This window comes from Trematosphaeria pertusa (assembly GCF_010094035.1).
Source record: "Trematosphaeria pertusa strain CBS 122368 unplaced genomic scaffold BU26scaffold_10, whole genome shotgun sequence".
NCBI classification, from domain to species: domain Eukaryota; kingdom Fungi; phylum Ascomycota; class Dothideomycetes; order Pleosporales; family Trematosphaeriaceae; genus Trematosphaeria; species Trematosphaeria pertusa.
In genome coordinates this window covers 968,436-995,586 of record NW_022987221.1, presented here as the reverse complement: position 1 = coordinate 995,586, position 27,151 = coordinate 968,436, and the positions used below count along the sequence as shown (strand labels likewise).

At 55.4% G+C, this 27,151-nt stretch overlaps 13 protein-coding genes across 13 annotated transcripts; 7 read left to right on the top strand and 6 right to left on the bottom strand.

Moving 5' to 3' along the window:
- Positions 1-70: 70 nt before the first annotated feature.
- Positions 71-1,201, bottom strand: BU26DRAFT_52602 (uncharacterized protein). The gene has a single exon (XM_033830647.1). The coding sequence runs from the start codon at positions 970-972 to the stop codon at positions 289-291; it is 684 nt and encodes a 227-aa protein (XP_033681748.1). The 5' UTR covers positions 973-1,201; the 3' UTR covers positions 71-288.
- Positions 1,202-1,431: 230 nt separating this feature from the next.
- BU26DRAFT_430938 (uncharacterized protein) lies at positions 1,432-3,091 on the bottom strand (the record flags this gene model as incomplete). Its single annotated transcript, XM_033823910.1, has 4 exons — positions 1,432-2,130; positions 2,216-2,508; positions 2,556-2,975; positions 3,025-3,091. 4 exons carry the CDS (start codon positions 3,089-3,091, stop codon positions 1,432-1,434), a joined length of 1,479 nt encoding a protein of 492 aa, XP_033681747.1.
- Positions 3,092-3,394: 303 nt separating this feature from the next.
- On the top strand, positions 3,395-6,110 carry BU26DRAFT_552691 (uncharacterized protein). Its single transcript, XM_033832162.1, has 4 exons — positions 3,395-3,522; positions 3,574-4,032; positions 4,102-5,663; positions 5,715-6,110. The coding sequence occupies exons 2-4, from the start codon at positions 3,594-3,596 to the stop codon at positions 5,928-5,930; spliced, it is 2,217 nt and encodes a 738-aa protein (XP_033681746.1). The 5' UTR covers positions 3,395-3,522; positions 3,574-3,593; the 3' UTR covers positions 5,931-6,110.
- Positions 5,972-6,793, bottom strand: BU26DRAFT_460713 (uncharacterized protein; the record flags this gene model as incomplete). Its single annotated transcript, XM_033825041.1, has 4 exons — positions 5,972-6,340; positions 6,395-6,460; positions 6,527-6,592; positions 6,663-6,793. 4 exons carry the CDS (start codon positions 6,791-6,793, stop codon positions 6,292-6,294), a joined length of 312 nt encoding a protein of 103 aa, XP_033681745.1. The 3' UTR covers positions 5,972-6,291.
- A 1,017-nt stretch (positions 6,794-7,810) lies between these two features.
- Positions 7,811-9,407, top strand: BU26DRAFT_52365 (putative 14-3-3 family protein ArtA). Its single transcript, XM_033830092.1, has 5 exons — positions 7,811-8,177; positions 8,230-8,536; positions 8,591-8,832; positions 8,884-8,954; positions 9,008-9,407. Exons 1-5 carry the CDS (start codon positions 8,117-8,119, stop codon positions 9,122-9,124), a joined length of 798 nt encoding a protein of 265 aa, XP_033681744.1. The 5' UTR covers positions 7,811-8,116; the 3' UTR covers positions 9,125-9,407.
- Positions 9,408-10,103: 696 nt separating this feature from the next.
- On the top strand, positions 10,104-11,750 carry BU26DRAFT_52452 (uncharacterized protein). The gene is made up of 2 exons (XM_033830304.1): positions 10,104-10,153; positions 10,217-11,750. Exon 2 carries the CDS (start codon positions 10,329-10,331, stop codon positions 11,397-11,399), a length of 1,071 nt encoding a protein of 356 aa, XP_033681743.1. The 5' UTR covers positions 10,104-10,153; positions 10,217-10,328; the 3' UTR covers positions 11,400-11,750.
- A 396-nt stretch (positions 11,751-12,146) lies between these two features.
- On the top strand, positions 12,147-13,778 carry BU26DRAFT_521173 (uncharacterized protein). Its single transcript, XM_033829470.1, has 3 exons — positions 12,147-12,523; positions 12,578-13,623; positions 13,691-13,778. The coding sequence occupies exons 2-3, from the start codon at positions 12,616-12,618 to the stop codon at positions 13,724-13,726; spliced, it is 1,044 nt and encodes a 347-aa protein (XP_033681742.1). The 5' UTR covers positions 12,147-12,523; positions 12,578-12,615; the 3' UTR covers positions 13,727-13,778.
- Positions 13,779-14,565: 787 nt separating this feature from the next.
- Positions 14,566-15,621, top strand: BU26DRAFT_567081 (uncharacterized protein; the record flags this gene model as incomplete). Its single annotated transcript, XM_033833611.1, has 1 exon — positions 14,566-15,621. One exon carries the CDS (start codon positions 14,566-14,568, stop codon positions 15,619-15,621), a length of 1,056 nt encoding a protein of 351 aa, XP_033681741.1.
- Positions 15,622-15,799: 178 nt separating this feature from the next.
- Positions 15,800-16,714, bottom strand: BU26DRAFT_488043 (mitochondrial succinate dehydrogenase cytochrome b560 subunit D). The gene is made up of 3 exons (XM_033825966.1): positions 16,401-16,714; positions 16,180-16,299; positions 15,800-16,086 (listed from the first exon to the last, which is right to left on the bottom strand). The coding sequence occupies exons 1-3, from the start codon at positions 16,703-16,705 to the stop codon at positions 15,921-15,923; spliced, it is 591 nt and encodes a 196-aa protein (XP_033681740.1). The 5' UTR covers positions 16,706-16,714; the 3' UTR covers positions 15,800-15,920.
- Positions 16,715-16,936: 222 nt separating this feature from the next.
- Positions 16,937-18,873, top strand: BU26DRAFT_521172 (mitochondrial-processing peptidase-like protein subunit beta). Its single transcript, XM_033829469.1, has 5 exons — positions 16,937-17,153; positions 17,207-17,332; positions 17,390-17,467; positions 17,527-18,221; positions 18,270-18,873. Exons 1-5 carry the CDS (start codon positions 16,989-16,991, stop codon positions 18,658-18,660), a joined length of 1,455 nt encoding a protein of 484 aa, XP_033681739.1. The 5' UTR covers positions 16,937-16,988; the 3' UTR covers positions 18,661-18,873.
- A 314-nt stretch (positions 18,874-19,187) lies between these two features.
- Positions 19,188-19,414, bottom strand: BU26DRAFT_521171 (uncharacterized protein). Its single transcript, XM_033829468.1, has one exon. It carries the CDS (start codon positions 19,405-19,407, stop codon positions 19,210-19,212), a length of 198 nt encoding a protein of 65 aa, XP_033681738.1. The 5' UTR covers positions 19,408-19,414; the 3' UTR covers positions 19,188-19,209.
- A 1,482-nt stretch (positions 19,415-20,896) lies between these two features.
- BU26DRAFT_403303 (uncharacterized protein) lies at positions 20,897-21,616 on the bottom strand (the record flags this gene model as incomplete). The annotated part of the gene is made up of 3 exons (XM_033822827.1): positions 20,897-20,969; positions 21,018-21,122; positions 21,336-21,616. Coding segments are annotated over 3 exons (459 nt in total), but the record flags the coding sequence as incomplete, so codon positions are not given.
- Positions 21,617-25,222: 3,606 nt separating this feature from the next.
- On the top strand, positions 25,223-27,065 carry BU26DRAFT_567077 (phosphoglycerate mutase-like protein; the record flags this gene model as incomplete). The annotated part of the gene is made up of 6 exons (XM_033833610.1): positions 25,223-25,241; positions 25,307-25,372; positions 25,425-26,087; positions 26,138-26,233; positions 26,282-26,446; positions 26,497-27,065. The coding sequence occupies 6 exons, from the start codon at positions 25,223-25,225 to the stop codon at positions 27,063-27,065; spliced, it is 1,578 nt and encodes a 525-aa protein (XP_033681736.1).
- Between the last annotated feature and the right edge of the window lie 86 nt (positions 27,066-27,151).

Sequence of the window (27,151 nt, the reverse complement as noted above, 5' to 3'; positions counted from 1 at the left end):
TCTGGGGTGGTGTAGGGTCGTGGCGGCCGGCCAGGAGGTCCCCGCGCAAGAAGCGTGCTGGGGCTGGGCGGCTCCTGCTAGTCGAGGGAGGGAGGCCGAGTGAAGGTCTAGAATAGGCGCACTAACGAGGCGATACGGGGCGTTCACGAAAAGCAGCGGTGGAGAGAAGGAGCGCAGATGGAAACGGCCACAGGCAAAAGCGCTGCGCTGTTAGATTATTCGTGGTCTGGTAAAACCAAATCGGCGATAATCATGTACAAAGAAGACCTGGTCTTCCGTTTCACTGCGCTACAGGATTAGCGATGCACCCTGTCCCTTGCCCCGTCTGCATTCCCTTCCCCGTGCTAGCCTACGCAGCGGGTGTCCGCTAGGCGAGCGGGCTGCTTTGTGCGCGCGCTGGGCGTCCGCTAGACAATGATTTGATACAAAGCCGCAGCATCGGGGAGGCAAATTGGCCTGAGCGGCAGAGATGACGTCGGTGGCCACAGCCCTCATTCCTCCGCCCTCGATAAGAAGAGCCGTCCGCGCACAGCAGCACGACGCGCGCTCGCAGGCCTCTGCTGGCTCGCCGGTCTCGAGGGCCCAGCGTGTGACCTGTTGTAGTAACGTGCAAGGAGGCCAATGGCTGGTGTCCGCAATCCATCGTCGCCCTCGCCTCGGCATGCAGCCCTTAGCCCAATGCGAGAATAGGAGGGGGCAAAACACGGCTGTCGTTGCCGGTGAGAGGCTGCCGAACACGCAGACTCGGGCCCTACGAGCCTGGCCTGCCGCGGGGAGGTCGCCCCTGAGATTTCGCAATTCAATCCGCGAGCCCCTAGAGGCAGATACACGAGACATCCGTCCGACGCTGAGCGCCAATCTTGCCTGCATCTGGCGGGCGCCGCAGGAGCTGGCATTCACTCTTCTGTGCAGCATCGCATTCTGCCATCGGGCCTGCAATGGCATCCGCCGCCTCAACCGCATACACCACATGCCGTCTAATAAAGGCGAAGTAACAGCACCCCTGTTTGATCATCGCTGTCACAGAGCACTCTGTGCAGTCTAGTATTCCGTCCGGAAACATCGGACGACAGCGTTGCTGATTCCACTCATTATCGTCAACCCCTCCAAGCGGGGCACCTGCGCGACCGATGGTGACGGTGCTTTGGCTGACAGCCCTTCGATATCCACATCCATGCCATCCCATGGATGATTCCCTGACAAACCCCACACTACATCCACAGACTAATACACGTGCCCAATCAACCTATCTTGAACGTAGGCTCGTGCAGGCGCAGCCGAGAACGCTAGTCTCCCTATCACGTGCAGCCCGTAGCTTGAGGTCTTTCACCGGTTCATGTCGCAGCGTCCCCGCGGAGCCCCAAGCCTCGCCGTCGATAGGCCTTCAACGGTTGTCTGGCAGCCACAAAGAATCGATCCGAAAATATACCCTCATCTGAGCTTCTTGGCGTGCGCGACAAGGCTCTCAATGACCTGCTCAAAGGCATCTTTGTCCCCCAGAGCGCTCTCCAAGCGCTGCTGCCAGTACTCAAACACCTCATTTGCGCGCTCTTTCAGTTCCTCTAGCCTCTTGACATGGGCCTGCAGCTCCTCATCGGTGAAGTTACTGAGAGCGGCTTCAGTGGTAGAACACAGCATGCTTGTGGAGCTGATGTCCAATTGCGGAGGCGGAGGGGGGCCTTTCCGTTTCCTCTCTGATCTGGAGGCTGAGGAATCGAGTGAGGTCGACGAAGCATTTCCCTTTTTCACGCGTCCTAACGCTCCATTTCGACCGTCTGCTGAAGGCCTCGGAGACTTTTCGCCAGGTATATGTATGGAAGGCAGGACGAGCTTTTTCTGTTTGGATGCTGGAAGTATCTCGTCTAGGTCAACTGGCACGCCGAGAGACACCAAGAATAGCCGCCGTATCCGAGACCGAACCCAATCCGGAGGCTGCAGAGGCGGCGGAGCGACGAGCTGTGACCACAAAGAGACACTGCGGTCGGAGAGGAATATTGATCGCAGGGCGTCTTGGTTCGTCGTGGATATGCTAGGTATCTCTTTCATGGATGAGTATATTTCATCAAGATATGGGTGCGTCGCGTTGACAACGTCTTCAAGCGTGGTGAGCTCCTCGAAGTCGAGCACGGGCTGCGTGATCGAACGTCAGCCAAAACATCACTGCGAACGGTGCTTGGAGTAACAATTGACTTAGGATTGAATAGTTATGACTTACAGGGCCCGGAGAGGGGGCGGATACAGAAGGCTGATCAGGGGGTTTGTCAAATGTAGTCTCAGTGTGTTCCTCGCCTTGCTGAAATCCATCGTCAAAATCCCCGAAATCATCTCCCTCCCCGCCCTCTTCGAAGTCATCGAAATCATCGCCGAATTCGCCACCATCCTCCGTTTCGCAGGTACCCTTGGTATCTTCTCGTGAGTCAGCAGCAGATGCATCTGACTCGTCGGCGTCTTCGTCTTCGTGCTCGGAGTTCACGGGAGATCTGCTTATCGAGGCTGTTGGCGACCCTTCTTCCGTCAATTGACGCAGGAAAACACAAAGAAACTCCCTTACGTACCCTCCGGTTTGCGCTCTGGCGGCTGGGGCACCTTCACGACAACGTCAGGAACAGCGTCAGCAGCACGAACCTCGTAGGCATGCGTGCCAGGGACGTCGCCATAGCTGGGCTGTTCCGGGTCCACCTTCTCCACCACAGTCTTTGGAACAGGAGTGCCTCCAGGCGTGTAGGGGCGGTCACCTAAGCCGACTCGGGAGGCACTGCGGCTTCGCGAACCTTCCGGTACGACTTCTACCTCGTCGGGGACCGCATCTTGAACCCTCTTCTTGTATGCTTCTGTGCCTGGGACTTCGCCGTAGCTGGGCTCATCGTCTACCCGCTCTACACGGGTAGTTGGGATCGGTGAAGTGACATTGGACCTTCCGGTCTGTCCGGCGCGGCCTTCTGAAGCATCGGAGAAGTGCTCGTCGCTCGAAGATTCTAAGATGATCAGCAGAGGGAACATTTATGGCCTAGGCGGTGAACACACCCAGCTCTCGCGCGCCCGGGTCCTCGAGCTCCACGCTCTTGCGGGGCGGTGACAGTTCGTCCGTCATTGCGGCTTGCGGAAGTGTGACACGCAGGCTTGATACAAAGCCTAATGGATCTGAATGTCTTCACAGGTGTAGGTAGAGAGAACGAGAGACGTGAGAAGTGACGTAGGGCAGAAGAGCAGTCGAAGAAGGCTAGTGAATAGCGAAGAGGCGTGCTGGACGGCGGGTCGTGAACGAGTCTGTTTCAGGCACGACACGCCCGGCAATCGCGGGGGGTCTGGAACTGGCAGGAGCGGCGAAACGATTCACCGGGCTTGGCGGTCGTGCTTGCCTAAGTTTTAGAGCTGCAGCGACGCGTGAAGGTGACGAGCTGCTTGCGCCTGTTGACCAACGCAAGGTCCCTTGATTATTTGGCCAGCTGCTGCGCCTTTGCACTTTGTTCAACGCGCGCTGCTTCTCAAGTCGCGCTCCGTACACCCGCTCCATACACGCAGGTAAATAGTTCCTAGCCCATACCTCCACCAGGGCTAATCCCTTCTATACAGGCTTCATAGATACGGACATAATGTCGTTCAGCTTTGGACAGACGGGCGGTAGCGGCAGCGGCAGTAACACGCCGAACAAACCCCTCTTTGGCGCCACCAGCTCTGGCGGAACAGGCTCTCTCTTCGGCGGAACCACCAACGCAAACACAGGCTCCAGCACTCCAAGCGGTCCTAATCTCTTCGGAAGCGCGAACACAGGATCCTCCTCGACGCTGTTTGGAAATACCTCGTCGAACGCGCCTGCTGCAAGCAAGCCCGGTGGTGTCTTTGGAGGGAATCAAGCAACTTCAGGAGCCTCCCAGCCGGTATCAAGTTCATTCTCGTTTGGGAACGTCGGAGGAGCAAACGCAGCTAAACCGACTCTATTCGGAGGTGCTGGAACAAGTGGCACCACGGTGGCAACTACAGGAGGAACCACTTCAACGTCTACGCCGACGTTCTCGTTTGGCAATACGGCAGGTTCGTACCTTCAATGATGCCACATCTAAATCGCGAGTCGTATACCCCAAGCTGACCCTGAAGCGATAGCGTCCTCTACTCCAGCTGCGACGCCCGCCGCAAACAAAACATTCTCCCTGCCTTCGACGACTCCAGCTGGACCTCCGCCCGGCACAAGCTTGTTCGGCGGTCAATCGGCTCAGACAGGCACAAGCGCAAGCTCCCAGGCCCCTTCGCTGTTCGGAACGAAGCCAGCCACCGCATCCACACCTACAACAAGCCCCTTCGGTGCTGCAGCTTCGAGCTCGACCCCAGCGAAGCCGTTGGGCAGTACCCCAGGTGGCTCAGGCCTCTTCAGCTTTGGAAATAAAGATGCGACAGCCGATGCGAACAAAAGCACGCCTACGCAACCATCGCCTGCCCCGACAAACATTTTCGGTGGTGCCGCCCAATCCGGAGCGTCTGGCGGACAAGGCACGCAAGCCACTCCAAAGCCGTCTTTGTTCGGCAACCTAGGTAGCACAACACCGTCTTCTACACCAGCGAGTAAACCACCGGCATTCAGTCTAGGCGCAACACCAGCTTCCGCGCAGCCAGCCTCATCGCAACCTTCTGCAACAACTCCAGCAAACCCCTTGAGCTTAGGTGGCGACAGATCGACTCCTGTATCGACGGGAGCGCCAGCAAGCAACATGTTTTCGGCCGCAAGTGCTGGATCCGGTCCTTCTGGGGGCTCCGGCTCTGGTGGATTCGGTTTTCTTAAACCGGGCGGCAATGCTCCGGCATCTACAGCTGCCCCCTTGGGTGGTTCGACAGCTTCACCTGGTGCCGGAACCGCTACTACCGCAACCTCCGGTCTGTCTCTCTTTCCTAGCCTAGGAGGCGGTGCCAGTGCAGCTAGCTCAGGGGCCGCATCGACAAGCACCGCTGCGCCTGGGCTCTTCAGCTTAGGAGGAGCCAAGCCTGCCGGTACCACTGCGCAGCCCTCTACATCCACAAATACAACGGCACCTGCTGCTTCTTTTGGGGGAACCACGACAACAGCAGGCGGTGACGCGGCTAAGAGTGGACTTGCCAGCTCGACGGCCGGACCTGCCCCGTCCGCGCAGTCCCGCCTGAAGAACAAGTCGATGGACGAAATCATCACGCGTTGGGCAGCGGATTTGTCAAAGTACCAGAAAGAATTCCAGACACAAGCCGACACGGTCGCCAAGTGGGATCGGGCGTTGGTCGAGAATTCGGACAAGGTTAAGCAACTGTACTCGAAGACGTTTCAAGCGGAACGCGATGCAGCTGAGGTCGAGAGGCAGTTGACCATGATGGAAGAGAACCAGCAGGAGCTAGATCAATACTTGGATCGGTATGAGAAGGAGATCGAGAACTTGATGAAGATACATGGCGTCGGCGGGAGGTCTGATGGCCTCCGCGGGCCGGATCAGGAACGTGAGAGGACGTACGTTGACTTTTCTTTACCCGCTTCAACTGACGACAGTCTACCCCGGGCGCCATCCGCTGATCGCTGGAACAGCTACAAACTGGCCGAGAAGCTCCAGGACAGGCTCAACGAGCTCAACAAGGACCTCACCGAGATGATTGAGGAGATCAACAGCACGTCACAGACCCTGAGCAAGACGGGCAAACCAGATGATCCCGTAAGTTCATACGCCAATATTAGTACGGCCTAATCGCTAACCATGTCACAGTTGACAAAGGTCGTCCGGGTCCTCAATTCGCAGCTCTCGCAGCTCCAGCTTATCGACTCTGGGGCTGCTCAGCTACAAGAGAAGATTGACGCAGCGCGGAAGGAGAGCCAGCGCGTTGGTGCCAATGGCTGGAATGGGCTTGGAACCGATCCAGCGGAGGACTTCTATCGGAGCTATAGAGGTGGCCGGACCGATCGATTTGGAGGCGTCTCGTAGGCAGCATTTCGTTCTGGAGAAAGCGGGATGAACTGGCCATTAAAAGCGAACTATTTGAAACACCTATCTAGGACTGCATGGGAGGCCGGCGTTAGGGTAACACATCCCGAAAGCTCGGCCAAGCGAGACTACGGCCCGCATGGGATTTGTACCATAGGACAAGCACTTAATGAAAAAGCGCAGTGCAAATGCGATCAGGTATACATTGTGTTTGGAGCTACTTCGAGATCGGAGAGTCGTCTCATATGTTGTACAAAGAGATACGCATGCCAAAAGTGACGACCAGAACCACAGTTTGCTATTCCGGCTTCCCTATTCCGTCGCTATCCTCTATGCAAATATTCCGTCGCGACTGTAGAGCTCAATGCTGCTGCTCGCCCTGGCCACCGCTCTCCTTGGTGACTTCGTCGCTGCGTCAAGTATTAGTTTTCTTGGGAGTGGAGGGCGGGGACGGGCCAACGGACATGTGCTTCGTGAGCTCGTCGATGTGCTTTTGCTGCTGCTGGAGCTTCGCCTTGATGGCTAGCAGCCTGTGCCCGCGTTAGCGCACGTATGAACCAATTGGGGAGCTTCGCTGATGCGATCAGTCGACGTACTTGGCCCTCTCTTCCTGCTTGATGTACATTTCCTCGGCGGCGGTCTCGCGCTTCGTCCAGGCATCGCTATCAAAGCCAGCTGCATTAGCCGAGATCCTTCAATGGTACACAATATGGCCGTTCCAGCTTGACTTACCCTGCGCGCATACCTTCCGCCCTGGACACGCCGGACCCAGTGTCACCAGCAGACATGACGCGGGTAGATGTGGAGAAGAGGCGCCGAGTGGCAAGTGGACGAGCGTTCTTGATGAGCGATGCGCGGAGCATTGTGAGCTTGTGGATGAAGAGGGCAATTGGCGGGGTGTGGCAATGGAATATATAGGTGGGGGAGAGCGAGGTGGTATGATAGCTTTGTCTGGTGGACGAGGTTAAGCTCGGGTGAAGCCGTGCGTCATGAGATCCCTGCCGGTCACGTGCGAATATGGATCTCGCAGCTCGAACCATGAGTAGCATCTGATCGGGTTACGCGTGATTGATGGACTCTGGCTTTGCTTTACCGTGGCCAAATCTTCTACATCTCGCTTGTTCAGGTCGCAGACGGGCCGAAGAAGCGCACATCATGTTCACCCAATGGCTGAGACAACCCGAGTGCATAAGGCATTTCTGGTCTAGAGCGCTGCAGTTTCAGAACGGCGTTTTCCATGGCAGCGGCGTGGCAGCTGTCTGAGGCCTGGTCAAGCATACTGCGTGTGTGCTATGCATCGTGCAACGTCCAGCAAGAACTGCGAGCACCTTCAGACTGCGCGGCGCGGACCATCACGGGGCCGGCAGCCGCCGCACCTCCAGCTGGGCGGCATCCACTGGGAGATAGGCACATGCAAGGCTGCCGCCCGTGGACCGCCTAGACAAACGCCCGTCTGGCTGCTCGTGAAAATATTGTCCGCGTTGCAGTGAAGAGCATTCTGGGCCGTGACGGTAGGCACCATCGACCGCAGCGTCTTGGCAAAATACGCTCGCTTTGACCTCCAGGGCTCCATCCTCAACCTCCCCACTTCATATCAACACCACCGAACCGCCCTCTGTACGAGACCTACACACTCTCTCGCCCGCCTCAGCACACTCAACCTCCAATTTCCCTGCAGCTACAATCGCTTTCTTCTCTGCTTCCCAGTAAGTGCCTCCAAGCCCTCGCTTTCGTCATTTCCCCCCGACGTCCGCGTATCGGGCCTCAATTCGCTCTCACGGCGGCCTCCACGCACGCCCGGTCAACACGCGCCATCAACACGGTGCCTACATCAAGCTCAGCCGCCTTACCCAGCCTCGCTGCTGCGTCCTTCGGCGCCGACGGTGTGAATTTCGTTGAGCGGGTTAGGTGAAGGCCCTGCAAGCGACTCCTCCTTGCTCCTTCGTCACCCGCTACCAACCGTCCCCTTCACCACTGACCGAGAGATCTCACTCGCCGTGCAACTTGCATGGGATAAATCCTCGACACGTCGGCCGATTCTCCGCCCCGACCGCACCTTCCACGCTCGCATATTGGACCGCACTCCAAGCAGTTGGCGCACACAGGAACCTCCACCCGTCATACATTGCGCGCTGTCTCAATTCATCCCCAGCTAACGCTCAACCAATCCAGATCTTCCTATCAAAATGGGTTACGAGGACTCAGTCTACCTGGCCAAGCTGGCCGAGCAGGCCGAACGTTACGAGGGTAAGTGCTCCTCGGGCTGTGCGCGATTTGCGGGGCTAACCACAGTGCACAGAGATGGTCGAGAACATGAAGGCCGTCGCTTCTGCAGACCAGGAACTCTCCGTTGAGGAGCGAAATCTCCTGTCGGTTGCCTACAAGAACGTCATTGGTGCTCGCCGCGCCTCGTGGAGGATTGTCACATCCATCGAGCAGAAGGAGGAGTCCAAGGGCAATGAGACTCAGGTTGGTCTCATCAAGGAGTACCGCCAGAAGATCGAGGCCGAGCTCGCCAAAATTTGCGAGGATATCTTGGAGTGCTTGGACAGCCACCTGATTCCCCACGCTGAGAGCGGCGAGTCTAAGGTGTTCTACCACAAGATGTGAGTAGTCTCAGATTTTTGGTCTTTCCAAAGCTAATAATGTTGCGCTTGCAGGAAGGGTGACTACCACCGCTACCTCGCCGAGTTCGCTGTTGGCGACAAGCGTAAGACCTCCGCCGACAAGTCGCTCGAGGCCTACAAGGCTGCCACCGACGTCGCTGCTAGCAGCTTGGCCCCCACGCACCCCATCCGTCTCGGTCTCGCTCTGAACTTCTCCGTCTTCTACTACGAGATCCTCAACTCCCCCGACCAGGCTTGCCAGTTGGCTAAGCAGGCTTTCGATGACGCCATTGCCGGTATGTTTAGAATCTAAGCGCACACAATTAGAAGAGGCTAACAACACCCAGAGCTTGACACCCTGTCCGAGGAGAGCTACAAGGACTCCACCCTCATCATGCAACTTCTGCGGGATAACTTGGTACGTCGCATAGAGAACAGCATAGGAACCGAAAATGGCTAATGTGCTTTCAGACCCTCTGGACGTCTTCCGAGGCCGACACCACCCAGGAGCCCGCCGCGGAGCCTGCACCCGAAGCTCCCAAGGAGGAGCCCGCCGCTCCGGCTGCCACCGAAGAGGCGAAGGCTTAGACATTTCCCACGCTCTATCCGGAGAGGCAAAAGTGAACGGCTTCATGGTTCGGTGCATTGGAAAGGATCAACGACGTAGGATCCGTTGATCTCGCGGCATGGAAGGTTCTCTAGGGTGCTAAGGGCTTCGCTTCATTAGACTCCGAAATCTTCATCCTGTCAACATCTTATCGTCTCCATCCCCTCCACTCCTTGTCTTTTGATCTCCCCTAATTTCTGCACCTTCCCCGTTCACCCTGCACCCGTCATGTACGCGGTTCTGCCAGACGGTCGGGACCTCTTGGCTTGACCGCCGGAAGCATCACGTCTGATGAGTATGATTCAAGGACAATATCTCCTTTCTTTCTCTCTTTTTCTCTCTACAATGCTTGTGGTGTTTCTTGATGGTGTGGTGGCTTTTGTGCTCCGCGGCTGCTGTACACGAAGTGCTTTCGATGTTTAGGTCGCCACTTAAAAAAGAAAAATGAAATAAGATACAATGGGCTCGCAAGAGCTGGATTGACAAAGTTTTTTACATACAGTGTTCATTCACTTTCCCACTGTTTTGATTTGGAGTGGAGAGGAAAATGGGAACGATAGGCGAGGGTGATTTTCACCGCTTCCCCATCGCGACTCCCTTCTTCTCCCGTGACACCACCTCGCCCCTTCAAAATCTTGCCACATCCACATCCCCTTCTTACCTCGCCGTCTGCGAAAAACAGTCGATTCCTTCCGCTTCTATCCCAATCTCAGTGACGGAGAAGGGAGGCTCGCGCGCTCCGTTTGAGAGTGTAGCGTGAGTTTCCGTGCGCTATCTGGTGAGTCCGTTGGGCGTGGCAGTCGCAGGTGGGAGCTAAGTCCATAGCAGGTAGAAGGGAGGCGTCGGTTGAGAGCGCCGCGTGTTTGGGTGACGAATTCGTCGTTTTCGCTGGCAATCGGGACGCTAGGGTCACTTGTGAGTTAGGGCTTTGGTTGTGGGGTGTTTAGTGCGGATGCTGACAGCTTCAGAAGATCTCATAGCCCCTTCCGAGGGCGACTTCACTGACATTGGTGAGTAAAGTTGCTCCTCTTAATTCGCTCTGCATCGATACTAACACACTTCCGCTACTCCAGGTTGCTACGTCGCACCACGACCTAATCGAGCCTATATCTCGTTAATACTTCCTTCCGATCGTCGTACCACGCGAAGAGTAGCCGGGGAGCGTTCGACTACAATACCGTAGGAATGGGCGCCACGATCTCAAAAGTGCTTCGGTCTCGCAGAGCGCCGAGCCGCAAGGACAAGGTGGAGCATTGCACTTGCTGCCTCTGCCAGCTAGGCAAAGTACCTCAACCGCTGTTTGTCCCAAAGTCGACATCCCATGTATATACGCGCCTCGCTTCGCTAGCGCCCTCCAAAGTCACCCAGCCTGTCATTACTCCGTTTCGATTCCTCGATCTTCCGGTAGAGATACGCTGCCTTGTATACGAGGAGCTGTTGGTGGTCGGCAAGGTTTATTTCAAAGACACCGACCAAGAGCACTCGCACACTTTACGGTACCGGGAAAAGGCATACTATCAAAAGCCTTTCTTGAAGATTCTGCAAGTTTGCAAGCTGGTGCATTGCGAAGCCGAACCGATCTATCTTTCGAAGAATCTGTTCGTCCTGCCGCTGCACTGGCACCTTCAAATACCATTTCGTAGGGAAGGGCACACCGAGCCACTCTGTCTCGAAACGCAACAACTGTTCTCAGACAACGGATTGAAATATTTGCAGAGCTTAAGTCTCGCTATCGACCAAAAGGATCTGTTCTTGGATCCGCTGAATCGTTGGAATTGCAACACCTGGTTAACGAGATCGTACGACAGCATATCGCATTATAGGCGGCACGATATAGTCCATGAGGACATGCTGGATCAATTGTCTGAGAACGACGGAGTAAACTACAACTGGTTGCAAGTAATGGACACAGTCGGCACCCTTATCAACAATTCCAGGCGAGACCACCCACTAAACTACGTGGAGATAGACTATACGAACGCATTTTGTCCGGTAGGGTGCTGCCGTCCATTGGAGCTGGTGGACTATGCCTGGATCCAACATCTCAAACCGACATGCATTGACATCATTGGGACGTGGACAGAAAGAGAGGAGAGAAGAATCCTATCCCATATGGCGGAGGACAATGACACGGAGCCTGAGATGCTAATCGCCCGCCATGGTGTACAGATCCGAGAGGCTCGAGACTCAGTCCGATGGAGCCGCTGGAAACATGAAGAACCGCAACGCCACGGCGAGGTAGTTGGCTATCACTGACGGTTTGCGACGCTTACAGTCAGCGGTCTCGGCATGTGGCAAGAATAGAGTCAGATCACTTTGTGGTAGCGATACATCGGGAATTCTTCGAAGAAATGCTTTGAGCGAAATTTCGGGGACCCAAGCCTTTGGGGGTGGTCTTAATAGTGGCGTACGGACCGTGGCCAACGCTGCCAACCGATTTGGAGAGGGTTCACTAGGATTTTACAGGAGCTAGGCGCAACCCTGTTGGTGACCGTGATATGGTATCCTATTCCAGATACTAAAAGCAATGATCTCCTATTTTGCTATCTTGTATCTATATCCGAAGCGTTAGGTCCGAGGCCACACTGCACGCACATAGATGGCAGCACACGCCTATCAGCATATGTGAGATGGAAGTCTGCGATGCCGCTTCATAATACCTTCAGTAGATGAAGGTAACTGAGTTATGCTAGCTCTCGCACCTTGACGCGAGGTCTTTCGCTAATATGCCCGCCGCTGGGTTGTGTGGTACACTGCTGTATCACCCCTACTGACGCCCACCCTCAGGCACATCGAAAGCTACAAACCAAAGTGCACTGCGTGTTCTCTTCCATTCGCCGCGTTTCAAACGTCTTTTGTATTTCTCTCTTTCAGCACGATTCGTTTTGTGTTGTCGTCCGATGGCTCTCCTCCGCTCCTTCCTTCTTCGTCTAGATCACGTTTTTCTCACCTGCCAACGCTCCGAAACCTTGGAAAGCTGTTCGCTTACTTATACACCACTCATTTATTTCCACCAACATCCGTCTATCTACTCAGCATCTGTCGGAAGATCACTAACTGTATCATCAGCCGAAAGCTTCCCTCCGCTCCTTCCTGCTTCCGGAACTCAATTCCCCGGCCAAATCTCTCACACGGCTGTCAACGCCCCGAAGCTCCTCACGGCCGCATCCATACTACCTATCGGCGTCAAGTAATAGACGACATATGTACTCGGTCGACGAGTGAGAGAACCGACCGAGAAAGTCTGAAAGTTCGCCGCGACTGCCGCCGCTCTCACCTTCATCGCCGGAGGCCTGGTATAAGGCAGCATACTTCACGGGTAGCCTTCCTCTTTATTTGGTTAACAATATCCTTCTATCCACCGGGGTGAGTCCGATTGCGTGAGTGTTGCCACAAATCAAGGACAATAAAGAGCAGGCAGCTAACCTTATCAGTAGCTGTCAACTCTGTACGTGGGCGGCAGAGCTGCGCAATGGGGACCTCAACGTCCAAGGTTCTGGGGCAGAACGCGAAGCGGACATGCCAGCCCAGCAACGAAATCCAGCAGTCTCCATCTTCTCCGGCACTGGCAACAGCGTGCTCCAGCAATGGCTCCTCACCGTCTGTCGATTCTCGATTCCTTTGCTGCGGCCAACCCGACGCCCCTTCACCCCACTTTCGCTTTCTCGATCTTCCAGCCGAAATGAGGGTTATGATCTACGAAGAACTTGTCGTAGTCGGAAAGATCTTCTACACGCATAACCTCCACGACGTCGAAAACGGCAGGCGCTGTCACGGATTCGAGCTCTTCAAGAAGCCCAAATTGACCATCTTCCTAGTCTGCAAGCAGATACACACGGAAGCGGAAAAAGTCTATCTCACCAAGAACTTATTTGTGCTTCCTGTCAACTGGCCAGCGTTCCAACCGTTCACTACGAGGAACACGTCCGACGAGGTCGAAGACGATGACGAATCCTCCAAGCAACCCGCTGCACCACGCTACCTTTTCTCCGCTTCGGCGCTTGATAGCGTTAAGAATATCAGCATCTCCATTGACCAAAAGCAACTAGAGCACTATGGGTGTTCTCACTCGGCATGGACGCAGATCTACGAACCAGCAATCGGACCTTTCGACCAGCTTACTCGGCATCAACGCTTCGACCATATCCACGATCTGGAGCTGGACGATGTCGCAGATCAGTGGCTCGACTTGGTGCATTCTCTTCCGGTTCCCCCTACCGGCCTGCATTATCTCGAAGTCGACTTTACCAACGCTTATTGTCCCATCGGCTGCTGTCGGCCAATCCACCTAGCTGTGGGCGATTGGATCACATTGGTGGCGCCGAAGAAGCTCGATGTCATAGGAGTGCTTCCTGATGAGGAGCGGCAATTCACGTATGTGGATCTCAACGGAATGCACTATACCCGGAGAATCCTCAAGCAACAATACGGATTGCGCTTCCGACAGCCCGGCGAGCCTACGCCATGGGACGAGTGGATGGTGAGTGAGAATGCGGACGAAAAACCACAGCCCACTGAAAGTTCTGACCTCATTTTCTCGGAAGCAGATTCGACATCCAGCGGCGGTTTATACGCTTCCCTAGTCATTACGGAGGAATACAATGGACAGAACTGAAGGAGGGTTTTGAGATATGGGGGCCTGATATGACTTAGTGTTCAATCCTGGCTCGCGCTCTAGCGACAAGGATCGAAAGAGCACATTTCCCAGCAGCCAGATTTATATTCAAGAATGGGCTTAGTCGTCGTTTTCATTGTCGGAACATCATATGGCGGGACGAGAGGCTTTCTCTACGCTTTTCCGTCGTCAGAGCTTCTATCATGCGTAATATGCTGGACCGCATCTCATATTCGTCAAGGCGTTTCGAAACTACCTGAGCCATGTACTTTCCAATTTCACACTTTGAGGTGGATTCATTCAAGGAGAACTATAATAGACAATCATAGATTCACTGTTCACAGAGAATAGTCACCATAAGCATTAGCGTATCGAATTGTTCAATCTCATTGTCGTGTTGTTGCCGACTAACCCGCAGCCTTTACCTGTGGATCTTGACATGAATGCGAGTTCTGACGCCTGAAGTCTCAGTCACCATGAGTTCTGGTAGCTTGTCCGTCTCTTAGGCTAGATCTTCGCTCGACTTCACTTCCTCCGTCACCGTCAATACCACAACAGTCCACTGGCTATATAAACACCAACACCCGCCGCCACCCTGCTCTAGGACTTCGACCTACACTCCTCGTCTGCGTACGCCGTCAGCAAGAAGTCCGATACCCTTGCGCTCGGCCATTCTCCGTCCACTGTGGGATCACTGGTCTAGGTATTCGCACGCTCTTGTACAATTCCACGTGAATGCGAGTTCGCTATCCCACCGAAACAGCCACCAAACCAATCCACCAGACCACACCCCAACACACCTCCACCATGCGACCCGCCCGCAACGGCAGCCTCCGCCTAACTATGAGGTCCGCCAACTTGGCCTCAGAAACCCTCGCCGTGTTCGACCCGACCTCAGCCGCCTCCCGCAGGTGTGCTCAGGCCTTCCGCTTCCTCGACCTACCCATTGAGCTGAGAGTCCAAGTCTACGAGGTCCTTCTGGTTGTGGGCAGAGTCTTCTACACTCCGGACTGGTTCGAGCAGCGCGAAGGAATCCGATTCACGGACATGGAGCGGTACCGCAAGCCCGAGGTCCAAGTACTGCGCGTCAGCAAACAGATACACGCCGAAGCAGAGGAGATCTACCTCGCCAAGAACATCTTCGTGCTGCCGCACATGTGGCTGGTGTGCCACCCATTTAGCGGCGCCTTGATCAGGACGAACAGCGAATTGTTCAGGGCGGATAGCCGTAGCCGTAGCGGCGGTGCTGGTGCGCAGCAGGGCGGAAGGAAGCAGTGTACGTTCGGCCCGGGATACCGCCCGCTGTTCTCGACCAAAGGCTTGCAGCTTGTCCGCCATGTGAGCTTCGCGTTCTGCAACCGTCCCTCACCGTTGCACGCCTTCGCTCTGACCCGCTCAATCTGGAACTCTCACCCGAACTCCTCCCCCGGAGCCCCCGGATTCTTCGCCACCACATCCCCGGACCGCCAGCGCATCGCGCACAAAATGGCCAACGATCGCCTCGCCGCCCACTGGTCCGTGATCACCAAAGCGCTCTGCCTCTTCTCCTCCCCGACAATCGAGTACCTCGAGATCGACATTACGAATTCTTTCTGCGCGCTTGGGTGCTGTCGGCTAATGTATGGGGGCATAGAGTACTTGGAGCGGATGAGGGCAAAGAAAGTGAGGATTCTGGGGAGCTTGGCTAGGGGCGAGGAGGCGTGGATGGTGGGGATTTGGGGGAGGAAGTTGGGGATTGAGGACGCGGCTGTGAGGAGCAGGTATGGGTTGAGGTTTGGGAGCGAGGATAGGGAGGCAGTGGGAAGGGTTGGGGAGTTGGAGGAAGGAGGAGCGAATGGAGCGGTTGGTTCGGCACCAAATTGAGGAGGGACAGAAGGACTTCGAGACAGGAGGAAAATGGATAGTCTGGGACACACGGCTATTTTTATCGGGCTCTCAAAAGTTAGTTTATGCTTCTGATCTGCGAAGACTTACCATTCAACTTCTGGGTTGATTTTGCCCGCTTCTGATTCGTGCACTGGGCACTTGAATAAGAAATAAACTGGCATTTCACATTGGCGTTCTGATACATGTAATCCTCACACGACCTGCCTTGCACGGCGCTCCAAACTGGTTCAATTTCCACGCCAGAATCCCTCTATTTGTATTTACACAGTGGGCTGCTAAGCATGCCAGAGCCTCGTTACAGCCTCGGTGATACCGACGTCGTTGGTCTCGAAAGAATAAAGGGCAACGCCAAGGGTAATGGTGCCAATTCGTAGAGCCCACATGGCGAGGCTGCGGGCGACGGGGATCCGGGGCTTGGGAATGTAGTCGATGATGCAGGACCTAAGCTATCGTTAGTATCGCATATGTTTCCGTTGATCATCCTCTGCATGAGGTCCAAGGACCAATCGGATTAGAAAGGCAGAGAGAACATACTCAAAGCCAATGTGCGAGTGGACAACCAGTAGAGCACAGAGAATGGAGTCCATGACTGGATTGAGGGATCCGGCCGCGAAGGGAGCTAGCGTCAAAGGAACGAGGCCCACAGCGACGAGTCTGTTGCATACTGTTAGCGAAGTGTTCAAGTATCCGTACTCTTCTTGTCCTGCAATTGGATTATGTAGCAAGGGTGCGATGGGCTGGAGAAGGGCACACACCGCTCAAAGCTCCAGTGATAGCTTCCATGTACCGGCGCGGGATCAGGAATCGGTGTGGGGTCGTTCAACGTGCCCTTGATCTTCTGGGGCAGCGGCGGGAGGATCTGCTGGCGCTGGGTCGCATGGAAGGCGGCAATTCTCGTCGACTTGGGGATCGCTGAGCGCGCAAGGGCCGGCCGGAGCTTCTGGACCAACGGCGAGGTCTGTCTGATGGACGAGCTCGTGATGGTCGAAAACATGCGCTGGGAGGCGGCGGGGCTCTGGAGGCCTTGCCTGAGCAGGCCCGGGCGCATTATCGAGGCCATTGCTGCTGCTGGTGCCGTGCAATGGAGAGTGGAGAGGAGGTGTCGCCGGTGGTGATGTCGTCTTGAAGGTGGTTTGAGCTCAATGATGCAGACCTCGGATCAGAGGCGTCGAGCAATAACCGCGCGCTGATTGGGCCGCGCCTTCCCGGAAGATTCCTTGCCGCTTGGCAGTGAAGAACGCTCACGACTTCCTTTGGCCAAGCCCTACAGCTCCAGATAACTCATCCTCCTCACCCGCCGCCTCCCATCCCCTCCGCTTCCGACTGCTCCGCGAGCGAACGCAATGGCTTCCCGGCGGCTCGCATTGAACCTGCAGACGGCCCTGCGCTCCCGCGCTGCCATCAATGCCGTCAAGAGCAGCAGGAGCTCGCCCTTGACAAGAGGCCTTGCGACGCCCGTCTCCCATGGCTCCAAGACCGAGTCCACCACCCTCACCAATGGCTTCACGGTATGCCGGACCTTTTGGCAGCTATGAGGACTGCAATTGACCCCTTTGCGCAGATCGCTACCGAGCACTCTCCATGGGCTCAGACGTCGACCGTCGGCGTCTGGATCGATGCCGGAAGCCGCGCGGAGACCGACAGGACCAACGGAACAGCACACTTCCTGGAGCACCTTGCTTTCAAGGTACGGACACATCATCACGGCGATGGAATAGGGCCGGATGCTAATGCTCGGGGATAGGGAACGCAGAAGCGAACACAGCAACAGCTGGAGCTTGAGATAGAAAATATGGGTGGTCATCTCAACGCCTACACGTCGGTATGTCATCCGGAATGAGGATGGAGCTCTGCGGGAATGGGTATTGATAGGAGGAACAGCGCGAAAACACCGTCTACTACGCTAAGTCCTTTAACAACGACGTCCCAGCTACCGTCGACATCCTCTCCGACATTCTGCAAAACTCGAAACTAGACCCCCAGGCCATCGAGCGCGAGCGCGACGTCATTCTCCGCGAACAGGAAGAGGTAGACAAGCAGCTTGAGGAAGTCGTCTTCGACCATCTCCACGCCACCGCTTTTCAGGGCCAGCCCCTCGGACGAACTATCCTCGGCCCCAAGGAGAACATCGAGAGCATACAGCGTTCGGACTTGCTCGACTACATCAAGACCAACTACACCGCTGACCGCATGGTGCTCGTCGGAGCTGGTGGCGTCCCCCACCAGCAGCTCGTTGACCTCGCCGAGAAGTACTTCTCCGGACTCCCGGCCGAACCGCCGAACTACACCGCGAAGTCCATTGCCGCAGAGCAGAAGCAGAAGCCCGAGTTTATTGGCTCTGAGGTCAGAATCCGAGACGACACCATGGGCAGTGCCAACATCGCCATCGCTGTCGAGGGTGTCAGCTGGAACGACGAAGACTACTTCACGGCATTGGTGACTCAGGCTATCGTCGGTAACTGGGACCGCGCTATGGGCCACTCGCCGTATCTGGGTAGCAAGCTCAGCACCTTCATTTCGAACAACAACCTCGCCAACAGCTTCATGAGCTTCTCTACCAGCTACTCGGACACTGGGTAAGCCTTGATCTGTCTATTGTCACCAGTATATGCTAACTATTCTAGTCTCTGGGGTATCTACCTCGTCTCCCAATCTCCCACCCGCTTGGATGATTTGGTCCACTTCACCCTCCGCGAATGGTCTCGACTCTCCCTTAACGTTACCTCTGCCGAAACCGAGCGCGCAAAGGCCCAACTGAAGGCTTCCATCCTCCTTTCTCTAGACGGCACCACCGCCGTCGCCGAGGACATTGGCCGCCAGATCATTACTACTGGTCGGAGGTTATCACCCGAGGAGGTGGAGCGCGTCGTTGGCGCCATCACTGAGAAGGACGTTATGGATTTTGCCAAGAGGAAGCTATGGGATCGTGACGTTGCCGTCTCGGCGGTTGGCCAGATTGAAGGTCTGTTTGACTACAACCGGATCAGGAACGATATGAGCAGGATGCTGTCATAATCTTCTGATCATAGGCGGGGATGCGTGTATAGCGGTGGGGTCGTGCGGGGATAAGCGATGGGCACTGTATTTTGTGTACACTTAGCTGAACTGATACAAGAAAGATTTCCTTTGACGTGTCGATATGTGTGTCTCGGCTCTTCGAGCTTCGTGTACATGTTTTGGGTTAGGAACGCATGTTTGACACTGAGTTCGTTCATTCATCTCAGCTGTGTGCAACTGAGGACGCCGGCTGAAGTTCGTGACCTCCAAGTCATCCGGTTTGTGCTCTAGGGAGATACAAGGAGTGCTGGGAAGATTGTATCTTCCAGGCTAAGCCTTGAACCTGTTCGAAGGGTCCAAGGCTACGAACGCCGCATATGTGAAGTAATGCATCGTGCGTGCGGGGAGAGAGACAGCAAGGTAGAAGAGCATTTCTCGAAGGCCCCTACCCTAGCCAGCTATCTAGTTAGTGGTGTCGCCATTGGCCGGCCATACATAGACTTGGCTTCTGAAGGCAGCTAGAACGTTCCAATGTTATACCTTCTATCGTTTTCTAGGTAAAGTAGTCTATTCTATGTATGTGATACGGGTAAGGGCCCGGACGATGCAAGAACATATAAATGATGGGTTTCGCATAGCGACACGCTGCATCGATGTCGCGTGCATGCGTCTACCGGCATGATTGGCGTTGAGGCTTTGTGCTGTGTGGGAAAAGCTACCTAAGCTTCCTAGGCAATTCTGAAGGCCTTGAACTGATGGAATCATGGAAGAGGCTGGATTATAGTAGATTAGAGTATATACTTCCTTCCTTGCATTTGCAGTTCTCAGCAATGCTCCTCATGCCTCTTGCAGCTCGAACTATACTCCCATACCCAAGCCCTAGGTACGCTCACTCCACCTACCGACCCCCTTCCCGAAAGAAAAAAAAAAGAACAGCCCACCAAGCCCACCAAGCCCACCAAGCCCTCCACACACACGAACCAGACATTTTCCCTCAAGAACGCCCGCATCCAATAATCTCGCGCAAATAAAAAAAGGTCGCCTGAGACCTGCGGACGCGGTTGCTGGGAAGCACCCCGCGCCCCGGAAAAGTGGTTCGATCTGTGTGTCTGCATCTACTGGTATGTGCAAGCGATGCTAGATAATGCAGCTCCCCAACATCGAGCGAATCTCGATAACGCGACACGACACGGCATTACAACCTTAACCTCACCTCACCCCATCGCATCGAAAACCCTGTTTCTTTGAACATGCCATCGTTCGTGCTGGGAGATGCGATATATGGCGTCATTGTGGGCAGTTTTGGATGCAAGGCGCCAAATTCCCACAACCGCTGGGTGAAGGAGGTCAATTGAAGACGTGCTGGCTCAATTGGCGAGGCTGACACTGATGAGCACGACTTTCGGAAAGGAAGGTTGCTTTTGGAAATCGTAGTAGTTGCATTCAACAGACACTTGCTTCGATGACGAAGCTCTAGGGATATATATAATGGGGTAACTATCTGACAGCCTCTCCACTCAGAATCAGCCCATCCCTGTATCCAGGCCATTGCAAAAGACCCCGAGATAGATAGCCCTAGCGCAAAGCCAGCATCCCAAAGCAGAGGCTCGTACACCAGGCGCCACACTCTCCGGTGGTCTAGCGAGTGTAACAGAACGTAGTTGTCCTCCGAGCCGGTAGTAAGCAATAACTCCAAACACCAGATACGCCGTGCGCCATGCGGCGAGACAATAGAAAGAGGAATAAACGCCCGAGCCCAGCAGAGGGGCCTAATGCGGGTAAAAGTAACGGCAACGTGAGTGCCGAGGTATAAGTCTGAGCTGGGCGCAGGTTGTAAAATGGGGTTGTGCTGAAGCGAAGAAAGTGATGATCGAAGAAGCCTAAATCTAATCGGCGTGTTGGAATAAAAGTTAGGCAGCCGGGTCGAGGCTGATAAGTTTTGAAAGTGGGTGCGTCGAATGAGAGGGGATCGATGAACGCCGAGTTAACCAGCCCCCGTGCCGCTATGCAACGCTCGTAAACGCGATCAACAATAGGTGTATGTTGTTTGCTGAATTTGCTGGAATTTTTGGTACTGGGTGAGCCGGTACACGGTCATGATGAAGTCGTAATGCAGGTTGTTTGGGCGGGTCGTCTCAATGATGCGTCGAGGTATGGGTGGAATGCCGACATGGTGTGCTCCACGGCCCAGGGTGGACTCGAAGAAAGGCGGCCCGGGCGACGGGAGCGCTGATTGTTATTTTGTACTTCGCCCTTTGCCCTTGCCCTTCACTTTGGCGGCGCCCGTAGAGGTGATTTTACTCGTCTGCATGAGCTCGCCAATATAGCTAGATGCGTTAGATGTTGCTCCAAAGGGGAAGGAGGATGGCACTTACGATTGGAGGAACTTGTTGCCGCCTTCGAGCTTCTCGTGTTCCGACTTTACAATTTCGACGCGGTCCACGATTTCCATCAAGCTCTGCTGGAGAGCTTTGGCTTGCCTGGCGAAGGCAGTCAGTCTCGGGGTCCATGGGCTTGCTGGGGATAAGCGACGAAACAGCAATGTGCAGGGGAATAAGAGAAAGTGGGTGTCTCGCGCTGGCGTGTGCAACGACGCCAACACTGATGTCATGGTCGAGTGACTGCTGTGCGAGGCAGCAACGCGGAAACCAGAAGGGCGCAACGGGGACTCGGGAACCAAAATTGCTACTCACTCGATCAAGGCCTGGCGCGCCTCCTGGCCCATCTTCTCAATCTCCTCGCTGCTTCTTCGCGGGCTCATGGTGCGGGCATCGCCGTCGTCGTACTCCTCCTCCTTGAGTTCGACCTGGGGGCTGTCGCGCGGTATTATGATGGTGCCGCTCGACTTCCTGCTGCCTAGGCGCGGGCGGCCCAGCTTGGAGGGGTCCTGCTTGGGCTGGTCCTGATCGCTGACCGACGAGTTGGACGAGGCGGAGCTCATGTCGTCTGGGGACGAGGCACGGCGGTCGCTGTGGGCTGCGAGGGGGTAGGGCGTAGCGGGGGGCTGCGCCGACATCTCAGAGGCAGCAGAGCACAGTGCGGCTCCAGGAGACGAGGTTTGGTGTCGTGGGAGCGAGAACCGGAAAAGACGGCGCCGTTAGATCAAGTGGGCGCTGTGCCAAGGGTTTTGAGAGTGGGTGATTTGGGAGGGCGAGGATGCGGCGGCCGAATGACGCTAGAGCAATTCCCGCGTCCAAGGGTCCTGAACAGCAGTAGCGCGGCTGGAAGGGGAAGTCGTGTGCGCCCTGCTTTCGGCGCTGGGAGGAATGCAGCGTATGCAGCGTCCTAGGGCCCGGGAAACGTGGTGGCTGCAGCACGGTGGGATGATGGGGAGACGCAGCTTTTTTTTTGGCGAGTAGCGGGCGGCGGGCAGGCCACTGCTGCTGCCACTGCTCCTGCCCCGGCAGGCTCTCCGGCAGGCTCTCCGGCGGTGTCGACTCCAAGTTTTTTCGTGATGTCGATCGTCGAGGGCACTAGGCGCGCAGAGCCAGGACGAGGAGCGGATGGCTAAAAGCGGTAGTCGAGCACAGCTAGCGGCGGGCTCGTGTTGCCGGCAGCGCGACGTGGTGGGCGGCGGACGTGGACGCTGAAGATGCAGACCTGCTGGTGAAGAAACTCGCGGCAGCGGCTGCTATTATTCAAGCGGACGTGTCTGCGAACGGCGGCTGGGACGCTGGACAGCCACAGCGTGCCGGCACCTGCGCGGCCTGGCAGCGCACCGCAGAAGGCTGAGGCCATGACGATATGACGTCGTTGGGCTCGCCGCTAGCCGGGTCCGGTGCCGGATTGGCACCTGCAGGGTTGCCCCCCACAGCCGCTCGCCGCACGCTGTCTCAAGCTCCTTCACCTGACACTGCGATTGACATCACTCCCGGCCCCCTTGTGTGTGGCCGTCCTACCCGCTCCTGAGATGACGATATGCCTGCCATCCCAGCGCCCGCCCACCGCCCTCCCAGCGACTACACCAGCGGACACCAGCGCAGCCCCTTAAGCGTGCATCTTCCCACTGTTGCGCGCGCCTGCACCGCCTTTCGACATGCCTTCGAAAAGATCAACGACTTTGCAACCCCCGGCATCTCATACCTACCCAGAGCCGTTGGCAGCACGTTGTACGGAAATATCCACGACCGCTACTGCTAAAATTACCCAACTACGCGCCCCCTCGCCGTCGGCCTTGAGCGCCGATCCTCTCAGCGCGGCAGGGTCCCTAGCTCTCCTTCGTCGAGAGGCCCAACCACATACAGGATCGTCGTAATATCTTGGACCCTGCGGCACCTGCGACTTTGATCTGTCACTCTTGGGTCACCTAACGCTGTTCCTCCTTGTTGCCTTTCCGGTCAGAGACAGCCGCCCGCTGTTTGCTGCCCCCTGAACAGGGCCTCCTCCGCTCCTACTGGCTTTTGCGCTCCTCGTGAGAATCTCTCGGTGAACGCAGAGCCCAATGGGACACGACGCTTGGTTTGATCGTCGTCTAACCTTGTACTTTGGATGCTCCGCTGTTGGACCGCTTTCGCTGCCGAGTCAAGGCAGCCACAGCTAGCAGTTGGAGAAAATCTCCGGCGCAGAAGAAAACACTGTCTAATAATTCACTGGAAGGCATTTATCCCGAGGCCCCCGTCCTGGGGAACTATGTCGCAATCCGCAGCCCACCTGCTCAATCTGTTTTCCCTTCGTTTTGAATAACGACGATCACTTAAGAGAATGACGTCCTGCATCATGCGCAGGGACCTTTCCTTCTTGCGCAAACACCCGCGTCAAAGCTCGCACAGCTCGCAATTTCGTATCCAAGAATCTTCCATCTCGCTACGACAATTGTCGTCCTCTTTCTTGCGCTTTTGTATAAGGAAACCCGCTGGCCCCAGTGATGTGCGGTTTGAGGACCTTGGAAGCGGAGGCCTGACCGCTCTTCTGCTCGGCGGCGATCTTCTTCGGCATGAGGAGGAGTCGATCCCCTAAGAGGGTACGTGGTTCTGGGTAGTCAAGCGTTGCACGAGAGGACATGATGGGCTTCGTGGTTTCACCACACTCGGGCCGAGTGTGGGACAGAGCTGGATTATATGTCGGCCGAAGACACCCGGTGGCCACTGCCACTTCGAGAATTTATCGCCGTGCTGTGATGGTGAGGCGGGAATAGCTGGCCTTGACGATGACTGCGTATTCCGCATTCAGCTGCAGCTGTACGACCTGCGGACATATGTTTCAAGCTCAGGGTAAGATCCGCTCGGCGGATTGTCATCGCTCCGCCTCAACGTGAATGGCGGGGTACGTAGGTGGCATATTTCAGGTTTTCTTCTACGGTGGACTATCGCGTCTAAACATCTTAACACCTCTACGACGCAGCCTTTCTTTTTCCAATTTTATCGGTGGACGCTCTGGTTCCCCCATATTACATTATCTATGCACTCGTCTGTCCCACTCTTCTCTTATCGCGTCACCTCTTGCCCTCCTTACAACATTCAGGCCTATGATCCCAACACGCAGATCCCCTACGACACCAATGACAGCGTTCGCCGCAAGGTCATCTGCATTCTCGTACCGTGCAGCCCCGTTCAATTATGGGTCGCGGTTACCCGCAGCCGGTTTTCTGGCGGTAATAACTCGCTTCGGTCCGATTGCTAGATGCAGGGCAATTACCAAGCTCTTGTCCCTGTGTGTGCCTGCGTAGGGAAATAATAGTATGAACCGTGGTAATGCTCCGGAGCCGTCTTGCCGAATGGGGAGTTCCGTGAGAGGGTGGGTCGTCTCAGGGCTGCCCAAGTCAGGAAGCGTTTCACGAGCTCTCATCCTGTTGAATGGCGGGGTACTCTTACCGGGAATCAGTAGTCCAGTCGTCGGTCGAGCGGTCACCGCAGATGTGCTTTGTGTCGGCGGGTTGCGCATGCCTACTGCATAGACTACCGAGGGAATAGCGCTTGAGGACTATCCCTAGTAACCTGTTCTCGAAGTATGCCACCACTTAAAACGATTTCTCTCTCGAACCTTTACTGTGTACTTCTCACCTTCCCCCTTCTCCAGGCCTTGAACGGCAGAAGGTGTTCATGCTTCTCAGGTCCCCCAAATTTTCAAGAGCTGAAGTTGTTTCGGCGTATTCGATAATCAACTCGGAAAGGTCTCTCCATGTTCCACGCATCAATATTTGCGTATCGTGTTCCCTATGTCTAGATGGCATTTCGTTGTGGCCGGAGCTATGATTCTCCGAAGCTCAGTGAATTAGCGCCCACATAGTGGTGTCAACTAGTGCGGTTGGCCCGAGCGCTCGAGCTTCTTCCATCCCAAATTTCGACGCCGTCCATCAGCGTGTGCCTGCCCTTGATCTTGTCATTTACTTCACGCTTCTTATTCATGTTACATTTGATCTTTTATTTTCACATCGATGAACGAATAATTCTCGCGTCGTCGGGATGTTGTGGATACTTGAGCTCTCTCTTCAGCTTCTAAGCGCCTTGAACGGCGCAGGTTTCGGTGTGTGCGCTCCAACAGTGCTTTGTAGCACATATCTTGCTTGGTGTATTCTAGAGTATGAGTTGACAGAAAGGAGAAAGCAGGACTTTCGGGGCTCAAGCACCCCTCAGAGGGCAGAATGACTGTTTGGAGCGTGAGTACCACGAGCAATATCACGTGCCGGTGCCTCTATCTCCTATACAAGTAGCTTATCGAGCGGCAGCAGCACCAACTACCGTTTCTTCGAGGGTACCGGACTACTTCGACACAACAATAGGCTGGTATGCCGGTAAGAATAATCCCCCAACCGTCCCGCCAACTCGTCAACTCACCATCCAAAGGTCCAACGCAGACGGGAGAAGCACCATGGCTCGCGCAAACGAATGTAGCACCATTCACTGGAGTCTCATACATTCCCAACACCCCACTGGAGACCCAAGTTCCTATCCATGGCAACGTTGACAACCGTAACATTTTCGAGCGCCTCGGAAACTTAAGTCCGTACTTCCCCAATCCTCGCGGCTTTGGCGTGAAGGAGTACCCGATGCCTCCAGGCTCCAATGCGACATGGGTGAACATAGTCCATCGCCACGGCAGCCGGTATCCGGAAGCCGGTGGGCGAGAAATCACTCTGGCAAAGAAGATCATGGATGCGAAGGGCAGGTTCACAGCCTATGGGCCCCTCTCTTTCCTGCATGACTGGAGGTGGATGGGCGGAGCCGAAATCCTGGTCCCAGTAGGAAAGCAGCAACTCTTTGATTCTGGGACCCTGCATTACTATCAGTATGGGCACCTGTTCCCGAATAATGGGAGTAAGATCATCGCGAGGAGTACAACGCAGCGGCGTATGCTAGAGTCTGCTGAGTATTTTCTAGCCGGGTTCTTTGGGCTTGGCTGGACGCAGAATGCGACCCTGGAGCTGATCATTGAGAGTGATGGCTTCAACAATACGATGGCGGGCTATAAGGCCTGCAATCGTTCGAACTGGGATATGACGGGCAAGCGTAAGCTCCGCCAACAATTATCCGCAAGTTCAGTAGCTAATGATAGGCAGTTGCGCACGAATGGGCGGGCGTCTATCTCGCAGACGCTCATGAGCGTATCAAGGCGAATCTGTCGGGAAACCTGGATTGGACTCTTGAGGATACCTGTACGTCATCTTGCTTCACGAAACCCATATCCGCTGACGCACTTGGAGATAACGCTCAAGCACTTTGCGCCTATGAAACGGTCGGCCTCGGCTTTTCCCACTGGTGTGGGCTCTTCACCTATGAAGAATGGGAAGGATTTGAGTATTCGCTTGATATTGGCTTTGCTGTAGGCTCAGGCTTCCAGTCGCCCGTTGGCCGAGCCATCGGAATAGGTTTCACGCCTAATTGCCTACGAAGAACTTGAAAACCTAACGCATCATAGGCTACGTCCAAGAAGTGCTCGCCCGAATGCAACACCACCTACTCACCGATCCAGCCGCTCAGATCAACATTACGCTCGACAACAACACAATAACCTTCCCTGTCGACCAAGCTCTAAACCTAGACTTCAGCCACGACAGCAATATCATCAGCATCCTCACCGCTTTCGGTCTCACCCAATTCAACACCTTCCTTCCCACCACGCACATCCTGCACGACCGTGAATTCGTCCTCTCGCATGTAGAACCTTTCGCCGGGCGCTTGGACATTGAAATCATCAAAGCACCCGCGCCCGTAAATGCTAGCCGATCTGTCTCCCAGCCAGAGATCTATGTAGACGGTCCGCCGACCAGCTACGTGCATTTTGTGCTGAATCAGCGGACGATACCGCTGGGAAAGAGTCTAGAGGAGTGTGGGGACAGGGATGATGGGTGGTGCGAGATGCAGACGTTCTTGGAGGTGCAGAAGAAGCAGATTGAGCTGGCGGATTATGAGTATGCTTGCTTCGGGGATTATGATGCTGGGGAGTACGGGGACGTTACGGATGGAAGGCCGCCAGACAGGAAATAAAGCGTCCTAAAGGGCGGCAACGGGCGACGAGCAGTCTGCGACATCGAATCGGCGCTGCTTCGCATTGCGGAAATTGAAGCACTGCA